We start from the raw sequence: 17,251 nt of genomic DNA, 5'->3' as shown, positions 1-17,251 counted from the left end.
ACCCCCCTTTGTCATAAAGTGGACTACGTTTGCATAGGTTTATTTTGGGCTCTCTGTTCTGTTCACCTGATCTATGTACCTGTTTTTATGCCAATACTGTACTGTTTTGATTACTCTGGCTTCGTAATCAGTCCAGTTTGAAATCAGGATGTGTGATACCTCTAGCTTTGTTCCTCTTTGTCAAAATTGTATCTGCAATTTGGGGTCTTTTGTGGTTACATATAAGTTTTTAAGATTGTATGTTCTATTTCTGTGAAGAGTGCCTTTGGAATTTTGAAAGGATTGCACTGAATTTGTAATATGAACATTATAACAATATTAATTCTTTCAGTCTACAAGCATGGGATATCTTTTTATTATTTGTGTCTCCAGTTTCTTTCATAAGTGTCTTACAGTTTTCAGTGTAGAGGTATTTTACATCCTCAGTTAAATTTCTTTTTAGGTATTTTTGATGCAATTGTAAATGGGATTTTTTCTTATTTTCTCTTTCCGACAGTTCATTATTAGTGTATTGAAACACAGTTGATATTTATATATTGATTTTTGTATCCTGCAGCTTTACTGCATTTGTTTTATTAGTCCTACCAGTTTTCTGATGGAGTCTTTAGGGTTTTCTGTGTATAATAACATGTTACCTGCAAATAGTGACGGTTTTACTTCTTTTCAGTTTGAGTGCTTTGTATTCTTGCTCTTGGTAATTGCCCTGGCTAGGACTTTTCTTTGTTCTTGCCTAGGCAGGGGTGGGCATTCTTGTCTTATTCCTGATGAAAGAGGAAAAGCTTTCACACACGTGTCAAGCACAGTTAACATTGGGTATGATGTTAACTCTGTGCTTGACATGTGTGTCTTCTATTATGTTGAAGCATGTCCCCTCTATACCTACTTTGTTGAGAGTTTTTATCTTAACTAGTTGTTGAATTAGATGCTTTTTCTGCATCTATTGACATCATCATGTCATATTTATTTTTCAGTTTGTTAATGTGTTGTAGCACACTGATTTGTGGATGTTGAACCATCCTTGCATCTCTGGAATAAATCGCACCTGATCATTGTGTATGATCCTTTTAATGTATTGTTGAATTTGGTTTGCTGATATTTTGCAGAAGATTTTTACATCTATGTTCATCAGAGATACTGGCCTATAAATTTCTTTCTTGTGGTGTCCTCATCTAGTTTTGGAATCAGGGTAACGCTGCCCTCATGAAATGAATTTGGAAGTGTTCCCTCTTTCTCTAATTTTTGGAAGAGTTTGAGTTTAATTCTTTGATTGTGGTAGAATTCACCAGTGAAGCCATGTGGTCTTGGGCTTTTGTTTGTTGGGAAGTTTTTGATTATTGATTTAACCTCCTTACTAGCAATCTGTCTATTCACATTTTCTTTTTTCATGATTCAGTCTTAGAAGGTTGTATGTTTCTAGGTTGTCCAATATGTTGGTGTATAATTGTTCATAGTAATCTCTTAGGATCCTTTGTATTTCTGTGGTATCAGTTATAATGTCTCTTTTTTTATTTTTCTGATTTTATTTATTTCCTTCCTTTTTTAATTGCAAAATTGTAGACAATTTCATATTTGCTTTCCCATAAGTTTAATTTATTTAAGAAAGTCTAGTATTTTTTTCCAGATTTATACTACTTTTCTAAGCAAATTGATTTGATACTCAGAAGAGGAAAAAGAGAATGATTTAAGGATGCTTCTGAGAATTTCTTCTCTACATAAAAATGATAAGGGCACTCACCTTAGATATTTTAAAACTCGTATTAATTTTGGTTGCTTTATATCATTTTACTTTTGTCCTTTTAAAATTTATTTTAAAAAATGATAAAATCTGATCTCAAGTAATTTTTGAAATGGTCTTTATAAGATCAAATCTGTTCAGTGAGTTTTAACTAGTATGGAGTTTACTCTGACTAATATACTGTCTTATTAAATTCATCGTTTGTTTTTTAATTAATTACTTCATTTCTACCTTCTGTTTGTATGAGGAGAAGTGTATATAATTGCAGCAAGATCCCAGTCCTTTATAACGCAAGTGGTGACATGAAATTGTCAAACAGTTCTTATACACGTCTAACAAATTATTCTTGGGCTCTTGCAGTGTTGTTGATTTTGGCAATGGAAGACTATTAATTTTAGATTTTTACACTTTTGTGTACTGTGTCTCTTCATATTTGATTTGTCACTTGTTAGGTTTCACTTCAGTATAACTTTTGGCCCACTCGATGGGTTGTTATAAAGTGCTCTCCCTGACCTCATTTTAAAATGTAAACAGAAATGCAAAAACCATCCAAAGAATATGGATGTTTCATAAAATTTTGTGTTTTTAGATTATTGGCTATAGTTTTTAGATTTATTGAACATTAGTGGTGAAGAAATTCTTGCCAACCATGTTAAAATTATGAGTATGCCTGACAAGAAAAGCTAGTTTTTTGGTCAGTATTCCTTGTTTTTGTAGCCTGAAAGCCAAGGGAATGATAAATAACACTTTAATAATGCTTTATTGTTTACAGAGCTTTTAGATCCATTGACCTAATTATTTTGCACATTTTTTGAGATTAGGAAGTAGCTGTGTTGAGACCAGAACTCCTCTGTGTACTTGAAATGCCATATTCTTTTTCCACATCATGTCACCTTATCACCAAAATACATTTCTGCCTTTAGAGTCTGCCAAGATAAGGAGGCAGTATTCTTGAGTGGTATATTGCTAGTTTATTTTAAAGATAGTCTTTCCTTATCACTCACGGGGTTATGGTGGAATGTGATTTGTTTTACTAGAACTCAGTTTTCCTGTTGATGCAATATGTAGCTGGTGATGCTATATATATAGTTATGGTCACAGTGGTTACTCCTATAAAATACTTTTCTCTTATGAAACACATAAGAGAAAAATGTTCATCTCCCAGAGTTGACTACAACAGATTGGAATGCAAGTGTAACTAGTTCCATGTCTTTAGTGAAAGTCATGTAAAACAGTACTGTCTCAGCCTTTCTTACCAATGTACTTAATGGACAAAAGAGTACCCAGAGTGGCAATGTTCAAGACTTTGTGAATGTGAAGTGTTTTTTTTTTTATAGGTTTGTGCCACTTTTATACTCAGTAGTGCTTGTTTAAATGTAAAAACTTATTTAACATTGCCATTGTATTAAATGGACCATCCTGTGCCCTATTTGAGGACCAAAGTATTGGCTAAGTTTTATTCTACATATAATATTGTGTAAATCAGTTGTCATCTTTTATAGCTAGCCAGAGTCATTCAGATTATTTAAAATAAATAATATTGGAAGGTCATAGTGGCAGACAATCAAAGTTGGTGTGATTTTTTTATTTTGCATTGAGTGAAAGAGTCTAGTATCATGAAGGTGATGAATGCTTTGTTAATCAGAATGGAAGGTGGCCAAAACTGAGGGCGTGGGCTACAGGACTGGGAGACTTTGACGCTGTGGAGGGAGAAAGAACAATTAACATTATAAATGTTTTACATGAGGAAGGGAGAGAAGAGACATTGAGGTCACTTGCTTGAGACAATGACTTATTGATGACTTGAAGTGGAAAGAATTAGTCTTTGTGATAAGTAGTGTATATGTTAGAATGATGGTAAAGTGATACTGCTGACGATAAGCTGGTGTTTTGCAGACATAATGCTCATTCCTGATTCCATTATGCATTATCCTTTCTCAGAATTAATGTCAGTAGTTGTTTTTTCTTTGGCAGCTGTTTGAATTAAAGGTGTTTCCTAGCTGTTGGAAAAAAAGGTGTTGACTTTTTTTTACTGAAATGTTTTTGCTTTTTGCTTGCCTGTTCTGGGATGGTGGACATTTTCCTTATGATTAGAGCTGTAAAAGATTAGAGATTAGGTATGACATATTTCTATCATAAAACATACCTGGTGGGAAATAGATACTACTTCATTCATCAGTTAGAAAAATGAGACAGGGTGACACTACGTAAGAACATGGTAATTGGATAGGAGCTCCGTCTGGGTCTTAGTACAGTATTCATTACCGTCAAAATGTGAAAGTGTGTATGTGTGTGTGTGAGAGAGAGGGTGTATGAGAAAGAAAGAGAAGTTTTAAAAAGTATTTTCCAAAACAAGTCAGAAGGAAGCTACTTGCATTATCTATAAATTATAAACAGATGTCCGAGAAAGGCTTATAGAAGCAAAAGGAACCCTGGTGATCCTACAAACTGTGCTGCATGGATTCAGTTTTAGGGATCATGTCATTTACTTCTGAATGACTTGCTTTTGCTGTTAAAGGTACTTTTCCTTGAATTTAAATCTTAGAGGGTTATCACTTTTATTTATTTTTTACTTCTGCAACTAAATGATTTTGCCAACCAAACTGGATTTTTTCTGTTAAGTTAATGCTATTGTAAGAGTTTTGAGTTATTATTTCTGACAAACCAGGAAAAAGCAAAAGTCGTTCCCCTGCCAGCTCCAGGAAGGCGATTATTTAAGATCTCTGGGTCCTGCCCTGGCTGGCTTGGTTAGAGTGTTGTCCTGATATGCCAAGGCTGCGTTTGGGTCCCTGATCAGGACACACACATGAATAAAGAATGAGCTAATGAATGCATAAATAAGTGGAACAACAAATCGATGTTTCTTTGTCTCTGTCTCTCTGTCTGTCTCTCTCTCTCTTTCTTTCCTCCTCTTTTCCTCTCTCTGTTTCTAAAATCAGTAGAAGGATACCTGGGTCCTACGTATGGTGCTCTGTGGATACGACTCTTACTTGTAGGACAAAGGAGTTCACTGAAGGCAGAGCCCCTGTTTTTTATGTTCAGCTCTAATGTTCATATTTAATATATTTTCACATATGTAAGTAGTATTTACTGATACTACAGAATCTTAGGCAGAGTTCAGTTGCAAAATACAAAGTGTGATCTGGGTGTCCAAGGTACGAATGGTTTAGAGAGATGGGAAGTTTATGTGTTCAGTTGGCATAATCCTCTGGAACTTATTTTATAATTTTCATCTCAGAAATGTTCTACTTTGTGTATTTTTTGCATATATTTTTATCATGTTATTTAATTTAGGATTATCTTTCTCGTCTTACTCAAATGCAAACATGAACTTGTGTCTTCTTCCCACTCCGTAACCCATCAAGAATTCGACCCTGAGATTTTAAGTCTCTTTCTTTGTCCACAATGTGAGTGTGCAGTTTAATGAATAGTTACAAAGTGAACATCTGTGGAATGACCACCAAAGTCAAGATTACTGACTGATACAGCACCCCAGAAGTGCCTCCTTTTGTGGCTATTTCTGATCGGAAACATGTCTCCCAGCAGGTGTTACCACTAATCTGACTCGTGGTGATCACTTCCTGTTTTCCTTTGTGATGTTTTCACTACCAAATTCACCCCTCAGCAGAGTAATGTTGCTCTTTATGTAAACGTATTTTATTAATCTTTCTTTTAATGGATTGTGACAGTTTTAGGAAGTCACATAGGAGATAAATAGTCTCCAAATTAAAGTGAGAGTATGTATGTGCCTGTACATGTTTTGGCCTTACGTCTTTTACTGCTTAGTTAGGTTTAGTACAGTTCTTCTTAATTTTAACGAAATATTAGATATAGTAACTAATAAGCTGTCATTACACTTTTGTCTGGTGTGTTGGCCTTGTATTGTTTTAGTAATGGAGGTTAAGTTTTGAATTTTGTGAAATTACAGAGTTAGTGTAGAGGGTGTAGAAGGCATTCATAGTGCTGTGTCACCATGACAACGGAATATCTGTGGTGTTTTTTACAGTTAGAAAGAAATGATGCTGAGTGCCAGATGTAGAAGTTTAATTGATAAAAGTCAACTCATTTTCAGAACGCTAGATGTGAAGATTTTTATATGAAAATATTTTAATAGACTTTAGATAATTTAATATCTTGCAGAATAATGAATTTTTTAAAGGTACAGACTGTATGTCAGTACCTAATTTGGAGATGAAGATTTTCAGCCTTACCTTTTCCCATTAAGAACAGAACTAGAGGTTTCTCTTAATCATATTAGATGCTAGACTTTTGACCTCCTTGTCCTTGGTTTGGAAATGGCTCAGTGCTGTTTATAGTTGTATAACTTTAACACAAGTGGTTTCTATAGCTACTGTCCAGTACAGATGTAGAACAGTGGGGAGCTCTGATAAGGGGAGCAGGATTTTTAAACAAAAGCCGGACATGGGCAATTACCCTGGAGCTGAACTGAGGCCCATTCTGCTCAGCACTGTCATTTCTATCTCCTTTCACTCTGCTGATTATAAGAAAGAAAATCCACCCACTGTTTTTCTCTTCCATCTCTCTGCCTTCTTCCTCTCGCCTTACTTAAAAATGTATATCATAGCTTTAAAATTTTGTGAATCCAAAAGTGTCTTGACAAAATTAGATGAGCATTGCCAGTTTGGTGGCTTTCACTATGGTGAGGGCATCATTGGTTTTCACTTATCATAGAATAAGTTTCTTAAGCCATTTGTATTCAAGTGTTTGCCGTGAAACTGCTGTTTTGTATAAACTACTGTCACTTTGAGAATATAAATGACTTACTGTTAATACTAGTGAGGTAGGAGAAATCATTATCACATTGTCAGGAACTGTCAGTAACAAACAGGACAACTTAAAACCCGACCTGTAACTCAAATAAAAGCCATTTGGGTTTCTTCTGAATGGTTTTCAACTTCATCTCCAAAGTGACACCTTTGTGGGCGGAATCTCTTGTTTCTAAAGAGTAATTTTATAAACTGATGACTATCCTTAGATATTTCCACCGACATTTGGGGGATTCTATAAAAGTGATGCTTGGTAGTAAAGGGACAGTGAGAGAACATTTGGCTTCAGTCAGAATGTGGGTGGGGACTGGAGGGACAGATCTTGTGTAGAGGCAGGCCCCCAGCACGTAGTAGAGGGCGGGGTGGGGCCAAGGAGGCTGCGGGAGTTCATACCCGATGACCCCTTTTTTCTCTCTGAAGAAGGATAAAAGGTTTTGCTAGGAGTGAATAAATGGATATCAATGTAAGGTCTTGAGAACAGGTGAAGTTTTGAGAAACATCCTATGAGAAAAGAAAAAAAAACTAATAGTTTTTACATATATGTATTTTTCATGTTTATGTTTTCTTTCCCTGATTTGATTACATGTTCCCTGCGGGAAAAACTATGGCTTTCATCACTCAGCGTGTATTTTTGGAACCATTTGTTCAAGGTGTTGGGACTACACAGACTAGTAAGGTGTAGACTTGACCTTAGAAAACTTGGACACTGGGAGAAATGGCTGCCGAACCCACTTCAACGTGATGTGCTTGATTCTGTGTGAGGTGCTGCTGCGTAAACACCAGGGAGCACCTGCCCGAGATGGTGCTTCGGCTGAGAGAGGAGGCCCGCATTTCTAATGAAGATTCAGAGACTGAGAGCTGTGCGGAGCATCCAGGGAGCTCCGGACCTTTGGCGGGAGCAGCACACTGTGTATCTGGGGGAGGAGCCATTGGAGACCAAGTGGGAAACCAAAGGGACCCTTAGCGTTGAGGTCTTTACATACCAAAGAGTTCCAAGTTTATCTTTTCCGTGCTGACAAGCCCATGAGGGGTGTAAGGAGAGCGGAAGAAGTTTTAGGGAGGTCACCCATGCTTTAATGTGCAGGCAGGTGTGAGTTGTGGAAAGACAACCTGTGACACCAGTGTTGGCTCCTGGTGTGGTCACGCAGAGATGGGAGGCTTACACTAAGGAAGGCAGGATTGGAGGTTGTAGAGGAGACAAAAGAATGAGAGTGTGGGGGAGACAGACATGGCGGGAGCTGATGACCGATTGGATAACTGGGCGAGGGAGGCAGGAGTCAAGGATGACTTTCAGAGGCGTAGATGGCAGTTCCGCACGCAGTCTCGCCCGTTCCCCCCTCCCAGAAGGACACGGTGCGGTGCGGCTTTTCTGGGCTCTGCAGCAGCCTGCCAGCCGGTTCCCCACCTTCTGCAGTGTAGCCTGTCACTGTACTTTCACAGTAGCCAGAGTATCTTCAAGAATGTCAATAAATAAACTCCTCTGCTTAAAAGTCATCAGTGACTTTCTGTGGTATTTAGAATGTAATTAAAAATCCTTCAGATAACCTGTAAAACTAATTCAGTCTCCTGGCCTTTTTCTCCAATTTCATTTTGTACCGCTCTCCCTTTTGTTTACCAGGCGTTAGCCACGCTGGTCTGCTTTCAGTTCCTGGAACGTACTTTCCTCTTTCTAGTCTCCAAGTCTTCTCCATTGTGTTTCCTCTCTCGCGGTGCTTCCCGGAGTATTTTCTTACCCCATCTCTCTATGAGTAAGTTTAATCCATTCTTAACTCTCAGATAGATGTCCCTTCCTTAGGGAAGCCTTTTCTGTCCATTTTCTTCACTCCACCTGACTAGGTGTCTCCTTAGATTCTTAGGGCACCCCCTCTTCTCAGCGTTTTAAGTCACAGTTGCAAATGCACCTTTGAGTGTGTGTTGTTTAATGTCTGTCTCCCACTAGTACCTTAGGTCTGAGTTGCAGACCTTGACTATTATGCTCATCACTCAGTAAATATTTATTGATTATTTTGGACCTTCCCAGAATAATAAAAAAAAATCAAATTTAACAATATTTTAATTACCCATTTGAGGGAAGAATAGGAGCATATAATTATGGCTAGCTAAAAGTTTTCTGTTTGAAAATTTACTGAGTTTTATTATCCTGACATTACTTTTTAAAAACTGTTACAAAAACCTTCTAATCCCTTGGTCTTTTCTCATGGAAAGCAAACCGAAAAAGTGACTGAATGACCATACTATGGAAAATCGTAACATCTTTCCTCTGCTTGAGGAGGCGATGGTGACAGAACATGGGAGATCTGGGGGAGAAGGCACTGATTCCTGGAAGGGATGCCTGACCGAGGTGCAGTTCTCAGTGAGGCATTGGTGATGCTACATTTGGGAGGCACCTTCCACACATTTCTCATGGTACGATCCAGCCCTTCATTAGTTCCACTCACAGTGTGCATTTCAAATGGCACTACAGAACGGAGTTTTTCTTTCTTAAGAATTTTTCCCCTTTAAGTTATTAAGTTGTAACTGGTTAAAGTACTTGCCTTTTAATATCTTTTTGGGGGTTTTACAGCTCTCTATTTTGATGTAGGGTTAATTGTAAAAATAATTAAGGAAAAACTGGAATAAGTTCTAGTTTATGTACTCTTTCTGGAGAATGCTTTGCAATTCCAGGTTGGCCATAGATGGCAATTCACTTCAGAGTCACCAAGGCGAATATGGGTATGTATGTTTCCACATCATTCTCTTAAAAATGGGATGAGTAAACAAATGCTCATGCCCCCTGAAGAAAAATTACCATCCTGGTCATGTTGGTGCTCTGTGACTCTGGGTGTTTATAATGTCAGGACTCAAACAGTGAGGGACAGAGAGTGCTCCCGACAGTCAGTCGGAGGTATGGTCAGCCCTGTTCTCAACCATCTTCACCCACAGCAGGAGATACTGTGAAGAAGGATTTAATCTGCTTCTGCCAGCAGAGGGCAGTGAACGCATATCGGTTCACTGCAATTGGAAAGGCTTCCTTTGGTTTCTTTGGCAAGTGTGTTAAAATTCCTCGAGTGGTTTATGTTTAGAATTAGCAGTACTGATAGGACAGGAAATTGGCTGGGTGGGACAGTGGTTAAATGGGTTCTGTCTAAAGGTTTTGATGTGAAATATGTGCTACCATAATGTTGCTGTTCAGTGAGGAATGTCCTCTAAACGTCAAACTCCATTTTGAAGGCCTCTCTGGTCTACTATGTGGGATGTTAACTCTTTAACCATTGTTTGGTTGTAATTTCTACTCAAATAAGAGAGAGAGAGAGAGAGAGCAAGAGAGCGCAGAAGTGTGGTGGAAGAGCACGAGTTTTGAAGTCTGATCTAGGCTACAGTTCTGCCAGTGCCACTTACGAGTTGGGTGACCTGGCAGATTACTTAAACTCCTTCAGCCTCCCTTTCCTTATCTGCAAAGTTCAGACAGTCATGGGCTGCGAAAAAGAGGCAGAAAATTTATAATAGACTTATCGAAAACACATAGTTGTACATATTTATTAGCTGCTTTCTTGAATCAGAACTTGTGTATTTCTTGCTGTATTTACAATTGCTGCTTGTCTTACAAGATTAAGTGATGGGTCTGGAAGCTGTGCGTGTCCATTGTGTGGCATAGATTTCCCTACTCGTAATTAAGAAACTCTTAATTTCTTGTTACAAAAAGATGATAAACAATAGACTGTACAGTCAACAACCTAATATTTTATTAATATCTCTTTAATTACTACAATGCTCCAAAATTTAGCCAGGTGTTATGAAATTTGAGAAAGGTGGTCTATAATCTTTCAGTGCCAGAGTTTTCTTGCTTGGCATTTCCTAATTCTTTCTGTGTTTCTATTTTCTGTGAAGTGTTTCTTGCTTACTAAAAACTAGTAGAACTCAGGGTCTATGACACATAGATCTACTGGTAGACAGAATTGGAAGTGTCGGGAAAACCAGAAGCCAAACGCTGGGACTGGGACAAGTTTGAGTCACCGCAGGATGTCAGGGGCTGTGTTTGTCGAGGATGCTCTCATCCTTTTAAGTGAGCACTTTGGCCTTCAAGATATTGATTTGGAAAAACTTCTGCAGATAGTTGTGCTTGAGATGGGCAGGGAATGCAAATGGAGAGGAGGCATGAAAAGGTGGTGAAAAATATGTAGAGTTGATATCATCATCTCAAGTGTGAGCCCTAGAAACTGAACTAAAGATAGGATGAAAGAAAAAGAAAAAAGAAGTTAGCTGTTTTCTGCAGCATTGAGGTAATATAAATTCTGCATGTTGCAAGCAGTATATTTCATGCAGACCAAGGTACATGTGAAATGTGTGTTGCTCGTAGGCATGTGATACTGACCTGTGTGGTATATATGTGGTAATATGTGTTAGCCCATAGATACACTGACTGTTCCATGGGGACATTTTATGAGCCATGACTTTTCCATTTCGATGAAAATAATAGCCAGAGCCCTCGGAGTGTCTGGCTGCCCCTGAAGCAGGACTTTCGCTGCCCAGTAACAGAATGGCTCTGTCCACATCCCGGGCCACAGGCACAAGGGATTTGGAGCTTTGGGTTTCTCTAGGAGCTTGTGTGGTGAATGTCTCATTTCACAGTCAGGGGAACACAGTCTTACAGGAGGAAGCGTTCCAACATAGGCCTGAAGTGCACGCCTCATGCTGTTTTCTCTGCTCCCTGAGAGGTACAGAAAAGAGGGTCTCCCCCAGAGGTGGCATTTCTAAGGTTGATATTCTTTCTCACTTTCCCACTAGTGTGTTTTTCTCTGCCACCAGATCCCTGTAGAACTCAACCCACAGTTTATTAGGGGCTTATTTTGCTTTTACTTTATTCTGAGGAAATCTTGAGGTCTGAGCTGTTCACGGAATGTCAGATAGGTAGTACATGTTTTCTAGATGGCCATTAATTAGTGTGTATCATTACTTTTGGTTTTCTAGGCTGCGTCTGTTCATTTCATGCCCCTGACTCTAATCTGTATAATTCTCTGTGCTTTATGACCAGTTTGCCCTGTTTATGTCCTCTGGTCAAGACAAGCTGTTTCGTGAGCTTCTCTTTCCCACTGTGTGGTGGCCTTTGTGCCGTGCTCCCACCAGTGAGCTGCACGACTTCAGGCAGCTTTGGCTTGCTAGGCGTACAAGCAGCTGAGCCTGAGTCACTCCCCAGCCTGTCCTCAGTCGTCGAGATGGAGATGATTTCGCATGGCCTAGAGGAGTCGCAGGGAGAAGAGGACAGAAGGCAAAGCTGGGGAGAACCTTATTGCCTGACAGCGTGCTGATGCCTCATGTACAGGAGAGGGAAGGGAGAAGACAGTCAGCACACTAATGTGCAGTCGAATCTATGTCCCAAACATTAAGGGAAAGTCTCATGATTAGGGCATGTTGAAACCCATTTGGACGTTAGCCAGAAATGCTGGCATATTAGATTTGCATTTAATAAGTAGAGTTTGGTCTCAGTGTGAAGAGTAGACTATTGAGGAAACCACTGAAGACAGGGCAGCTTGCCATTTGGGTAAAAAACAGGAGAAATGGGGAAGGCTTAAACTACAATACTGGAGTTACGGGAAAGAGGAGACGTGGACTTGAGGTACTTAGGATGCAGAATCTAAGAGTTTCAGACTGACTCGTGTGAGAAGAAAGGGGGCGGGGATTTGACCCAGGATGCGGATTGTGGTAACCAGGTGCAGAACGAGGGGGAGAGCTGTGAGAAGTCAAGTACCAAGAGAGATGTCAGCATCTAAACTTAGCTTTAAATGTAACCAACTAAAGAACATTTTTTCCAGAATTAAGCTAATGTAATTCAGGAATTGGACAAATTTTCTGTGCCCTTCAGACTTGATAACAGCTGACCTTCCCAGGCTGAGTGCTGGAACTCAGTGCCGAGTTCTGTGTTGCTCCTGTCCCTGTTACAGGCCTGGATGGGGATAAGACTGAGTCCTCCTTGGAAGTCACCTGTACCTCTAGGCGTGTGGCATCTTTTAGGCATCCCTGTGCTCCTTCAGTCTCCTCCTGGTATGAACATTTTGTGTTATTGAAATATATCTTCTAGGCACTAGAACTTAGTGACTCACACTTGTGATCCACTTGGTTCCTTTCTGGGTAGGTCTTAGTCCATCACCTGTTTCTTCCCAGACATACTGTTCCTTCTCGAGTTGGGGAAAAAGTTCTTTTGGACAAACTCTTATTATGTTTCAGTCAACAGTGTAGTGTCTAGGGTCAGCTATACCAGTATTCAAAGTCTAGCCCTGTCATTTATCAGCTGTGTTGTCTTGGGCCCGTACTCTTATTAAACAGTTCCTTGTCTGTAAATAGTGGTCATAGTGTGTGAATCCCTGAGAGCTGGTTTGATTGTGTTAGATAGTGCATATAAAGTATTTAGTATAGATTTGGGCCCATGATAAATACCCAGTAAATGCTGCCTTTCATTTGGTACTCTTTAATTGCATACCTGCAAGTTGACCAGATTCTGCAGTCTGCAGTTAGTAACCGTTGGCACGGGTGTGTGTGCTCACAGGGATTTGGAAACTGTGATATACTTGGTGACATGAAATTTTAGTAGCCACCTTTTGTTTTCTGTTTCGTTTTGTTTGTGTTTTTGTTTGTTTGTTTTTGATGAATCAGAAAATCTGGGCATATTTAATAATTTGATTTTTGTGCATTAAAAAATCTGATGGCAAATAGTTTCTTAATAAACAAATCAGCCAACATAATTTTACCTTGGGCATGTCTGGGCTTTTATTAATGTTAACTATGAGGGAAGATTAAGATACGCATGTCATGCAGGAATAAGGAAAAATGTGAAGATATTTGGAGGATTGTTACTTGCCAGATACGTTTGTAGATACCATTTTGCTACTGAAGACAGGATAAAAAGTTAGGCTTCCTGTTTTCTAATTGTGTCTCCACACCTGTTCTCAAAGCACCTTAACCCATGTGCAGTGGAATATAAATTTACAGAAGTACGTGGGAGATGAGATTTTAATTCTACGGTTTGATAGGGCTGGTGACATTGGATGAGAAGCCGACTTTTCATCCCCTGCCTCTCAGTCTTCTAAGCCTGCAAGCACACCACCTCATGCAGGTTGTCAGGTGTCAGTCTGAGCACTAGTGCTTACCTGCCTCTGGGTCTGCCAGTGGGGAGTCGCTTGTATCTTCAGTCACTGTGGTAACTAAGTTGTCAGGTGTACTTTGTTAACTGAATGTACATGCACTCCTGAGCAGTTTGATTTACCTGTATGACATTATCCAAATGCAATAACTTGTTATATGCCTTTGGAATAGAAGCTTCCTTATTTGATCATTCTTGCAGTCATAGATGATGTCAGTTTGTGCTGAACTAGGAATCAGAAGATGCATGTGGTCCTCTCGGCTCGTGCTGCCTGGAACGGTCATCAGGCCTCCCTGGGCCTCTGTGTTCTCAGTAAAAAGTGTTCGTCGTCTCTGTGCAGAGGATTGTGTGGAGCAGATGAGGTGAAGCAGGTGAAAGCACTTCTGACACCCAAGCAAGACACACATATAAAGTGGTGGCTCATTTCTAATTCAGGGAACGAAACAACAATAGAAAAACAAGGATGCTCCAGAGAGTGAGATGCGGCTTAAATGATTGCTTTGGTTGCAGGATAACTAAGGAAATTAACGCAAACATCTTTGTTTTCTGTGTTTTCCAACCAACCAGAACCGGGACCAGTATTCACATCTGCTAAGTGGTCAGTGTCTGTCATACCAAGGTCATAACTCCTTTCGTGAGAGATATTTCAGTGGGCTAACAAAAAGAATTGCCAAGGAAGAAAAATCTATCCAGGAGTGAAAATTAACATTTTGACAGTGGAAAAAGAATAAGGATTTGATAGAAAAGTCATCTGGATATGAACTTTCATGTATGATACAGAAAACACGTACTGTTTTAAATAATTTTATGTAATAAAAATAAATGCTACAAAGTAAATTGAACAACTCTTTTAAAATTAGTTTTGTTTTATAGACTGTTTTGTTGAATGTGGTCTTTTGAACCTTATTTAATTTATATTTGTATTATGGAAATTGGAAGCAGTTATATTTTTGGTAATTAATTTACAAAGGGAACTAATATTGTTGACTTTTTGAACAGCTGTCTACCAAATATAGGCAGTTAATAGTGGTTGAGGATTTATTCATTAGGTAGATTTGTTTAATTTGGTTTTTGATTGTAACTGATTTACAATGCCACTAATAAAACTTGCTGAGGATTCCTAAAACTGTGTAATATTCAGTGCTTTTCAGGGGGAATGTGATGAAGGAAATGAGTTTTTATTTGTAAATGACAGACAATTCATAACAGTGGTAGTGGTGCCGATGAGAAAGGCTTCCCAGCTCCGCGAGGCCCGTCCGCATCTGAAGCTCGTCTGCACTTGGATTCGCTCCTGCATTCCTGAACCTCGACTGCCGGTCAAGTTAACTACCCACAATTTTTGGTTTAGAAAGTAACTGATAGTTAAAAGCAGTAACAACAGCACAAATCCTTGATGGTTTCCTAATGGTATTAAGCCTAATCAGAGCTCTTTGAAATAGAAGCTATATTTTTCTTGAAGGAGAAACTTTGCTGAGTCCACATGGTGTCCATCATGAAAATACCTCGTTTGAAAACCACTACACCCGTTACTGCAGGATGCTAATCGCTTCCCCGCTCTCGGTGGTCAGAGGTACCTCGGCAGGCGGCAGTAAATGAATCCTCTGCCTCTGACCAGAGCCTATTTTTATTTATGTTATTATTATTGTTACGGTGTGACTGCTGGCCTGCGCTGACTCACAGCGGGAGCGTGCCTGGCGTGGGACCTCTGGAGGAGCAGCGCCGCCCAGGCAGGGAGACGGCGCGCAGGCTGCCCACTCAGTTCTGTCTGCTTTTCTTGTCCTGCAGCTCGCGTTCAGCAGCAGCAGATCTCAGACATTTCAGCGATTGTTTTGTTTGGGTTTCTGGATGTGATTTGTGGTACACTGGGGAAAATCTAAAAGTGTTCAAGGGTGATTTATTTTCAGTATTTCTGTTATAAACCATGTTATTTAAAGTTTTTTGAGGTTATATGGGGGGCAAGTGTGAGCTGACTAAATTGGGAAACACTATGGTGATAGTCAGGGCAAGGGGGGTGGAGGTGGGTGCAGGCGGGTGAAGTGGGGGTGAACGGGACGGAAGGAGACTTGACTGTGGGTGGGGAGCGCACGGGGCCTTGTGCAGGTGCTGATGTTCTGTGGGGTGTACCTGGAGCCTGTATGGCTGTACTAGCCAACATCACCCCCAATAAATTCAGTAAGCCAAATAGAGATTGTAGCCTTAGACCATTATTTTGTTGTCACAAAAATTAGTCAAATTAGTTCTGGAAACGTTGCATTATTAGTTGTATGTAGTACCTTTGTCCTTAAAAATTATCTAACATTTAAAAAAACATTTAAAATTCTTTCTTATTACCACTAATTGAGGTCTTCTAATCCTTTATTCTTCAGTATTGTGAGGCTTATTTTCATGTATATCAGTAACTCGGGTTCCCTTTGCTAAAATGCTCAGAGTGTGCATTTGTGTAGTTATTTTAAGGTATTTAAGTTATTTTACTCAATTTTGATTTTAGAGTAGAGGTGTCAGATCTTTAAAAAAGGGAGACTCTATTTTCTGGCTTCAAGACATTATGACTTTCTGCATAAGGTCTAGCAGACCATTTCCAGGATTGCTTCAGTTTTATGTGTATTCTTCTTGCACTTAGTAAAAAATATCACCTAGCAAAATGCCTACACTTTGGATAGTTCTTGTAGTGTGGACTTATGGTATAATCTGTGAGTGAGCCCTAGGTGGTCTGTGGGCTAGCCTATTTCATGTTTATAATATGACAAAATCTATAATTTTCTTTCTGGCATATGTTAAATAGCCATAAACTCCAGACGGTTACCTCGGTTGTGTTTCATCAGAAGCAACCTCCTTACCCGTTCTGGTGGGGACTTCTGCCGTGAGAGCTGGGAGGGATGGGAGAGTAGGTGGTCTTTGGTATGTTTAGCCAAAGTGGCCAGCAGATTTTTACATTTTAGCATCTGCTGCGGATCCTCAGCCACTTCCTGCCCTGAGTGACCCAGGTTTGGGCCAGCTCACCACCAACTTCCTTATGAGTAATTCTTTAAATACAGAGATGGAGCAAGAAAACGTTTTCAAACTGTTTAAATTCTGGGAGGTAAGTCAGTGTTACCACGATTTCCTTCTGGGGAAATCTTGCTTAAAACTTGAGATTCCCTGCATATTAAGACAGAAGAGTGTTACAACTAAGAAAAACCTTATTTCAAGCTTGGTAGGGGGAAGTAGAATTTGTGTGAGTTAACATACCAGATGCATTGTAGTGAATGCGTTTATATTATTGGATGAAAAATGTGCCTTAAAAGTTTTAGACATAGAAATAGCTTTTGAGGTAATATGTTTTATACTCTTATTATAATTAAAAAGAAGCAGGGATTTGACTATTTTTTAACATCAGGAAATTAGATGTTAAGGTTGTATTATCTAGATGCCAATATAAGCAAATCCAGCTCTTAAATCAAAGGCCTTAGTCATTTGGGTTAGAAAAACTGCTGACATCTTATGCTGGAAGTATTATCAACTATTGCCAGTCCAAAGAGATACGGAATAAAACACGGTGTTTATGTATCGAATATTGAAGGTGAATTTTGGGGGGGGGGATAGGGATAATCTTTCTACACTATTTTAATAAATATC

At 39.3% G+C, this 17,251-nt stretch overlaps 1 protein-coding gene across 6 annotated transcripts in view; it reads left to right on the top strand.

Annotated features, from left to right (window-relative positions):
- Nucleotides 1-17,251, top strand: part of TRMT11 (tRNA methyltransferase 11 homolog) — a 99,609-nt gene that overhangs the window by 31,169 nt on the left and 51,189 nt on the right. For 2 of the 6 annotated variants that reach the window (XM_037139604.2, XM_053664857.1), the window contains one exon: nucleotides 14,204-15,618. The exons of 1 other annotated variant lie outside the window; for it this stretch is intronic. In XM_037139604.2, the coding sequence (XP_036995499.2) occupies nucleotides 14,204-14,335 (132 nt within the window). In that variant the 3' untranslated portion in view covers nucleotides 14,336-15,618. Of the gene's footprint in view, nucleotides 1-14,203; nucleotides 15,620-17,251 lie in introns of those variants that run through there. 3 more of the 6 variants (XM_037139603.2, XM_053664856.1, XM_053664858.1) reach the window with 2 other exon arrangements.

This window comes from Artibeus jamaicensis, unplaced genomic scaffold (assembly GCF_021234435.1).
Source record: "Artibeus jamaicensis isolate MK-2021 breed Jamaican fruit bat unplaced genomic scaffold, CSHL_Jam_final contig_387, whole genome shotgun sequence".
NCBI lineage: Eukaryota > Metazoa > Chordata > Mammalia > Chiroptera > Phyllostomidae > Artibeus > Artibeus jamaicensis.
This window is presented reverse-complemented; position numbering and strand designations above follow the sequence as displayed.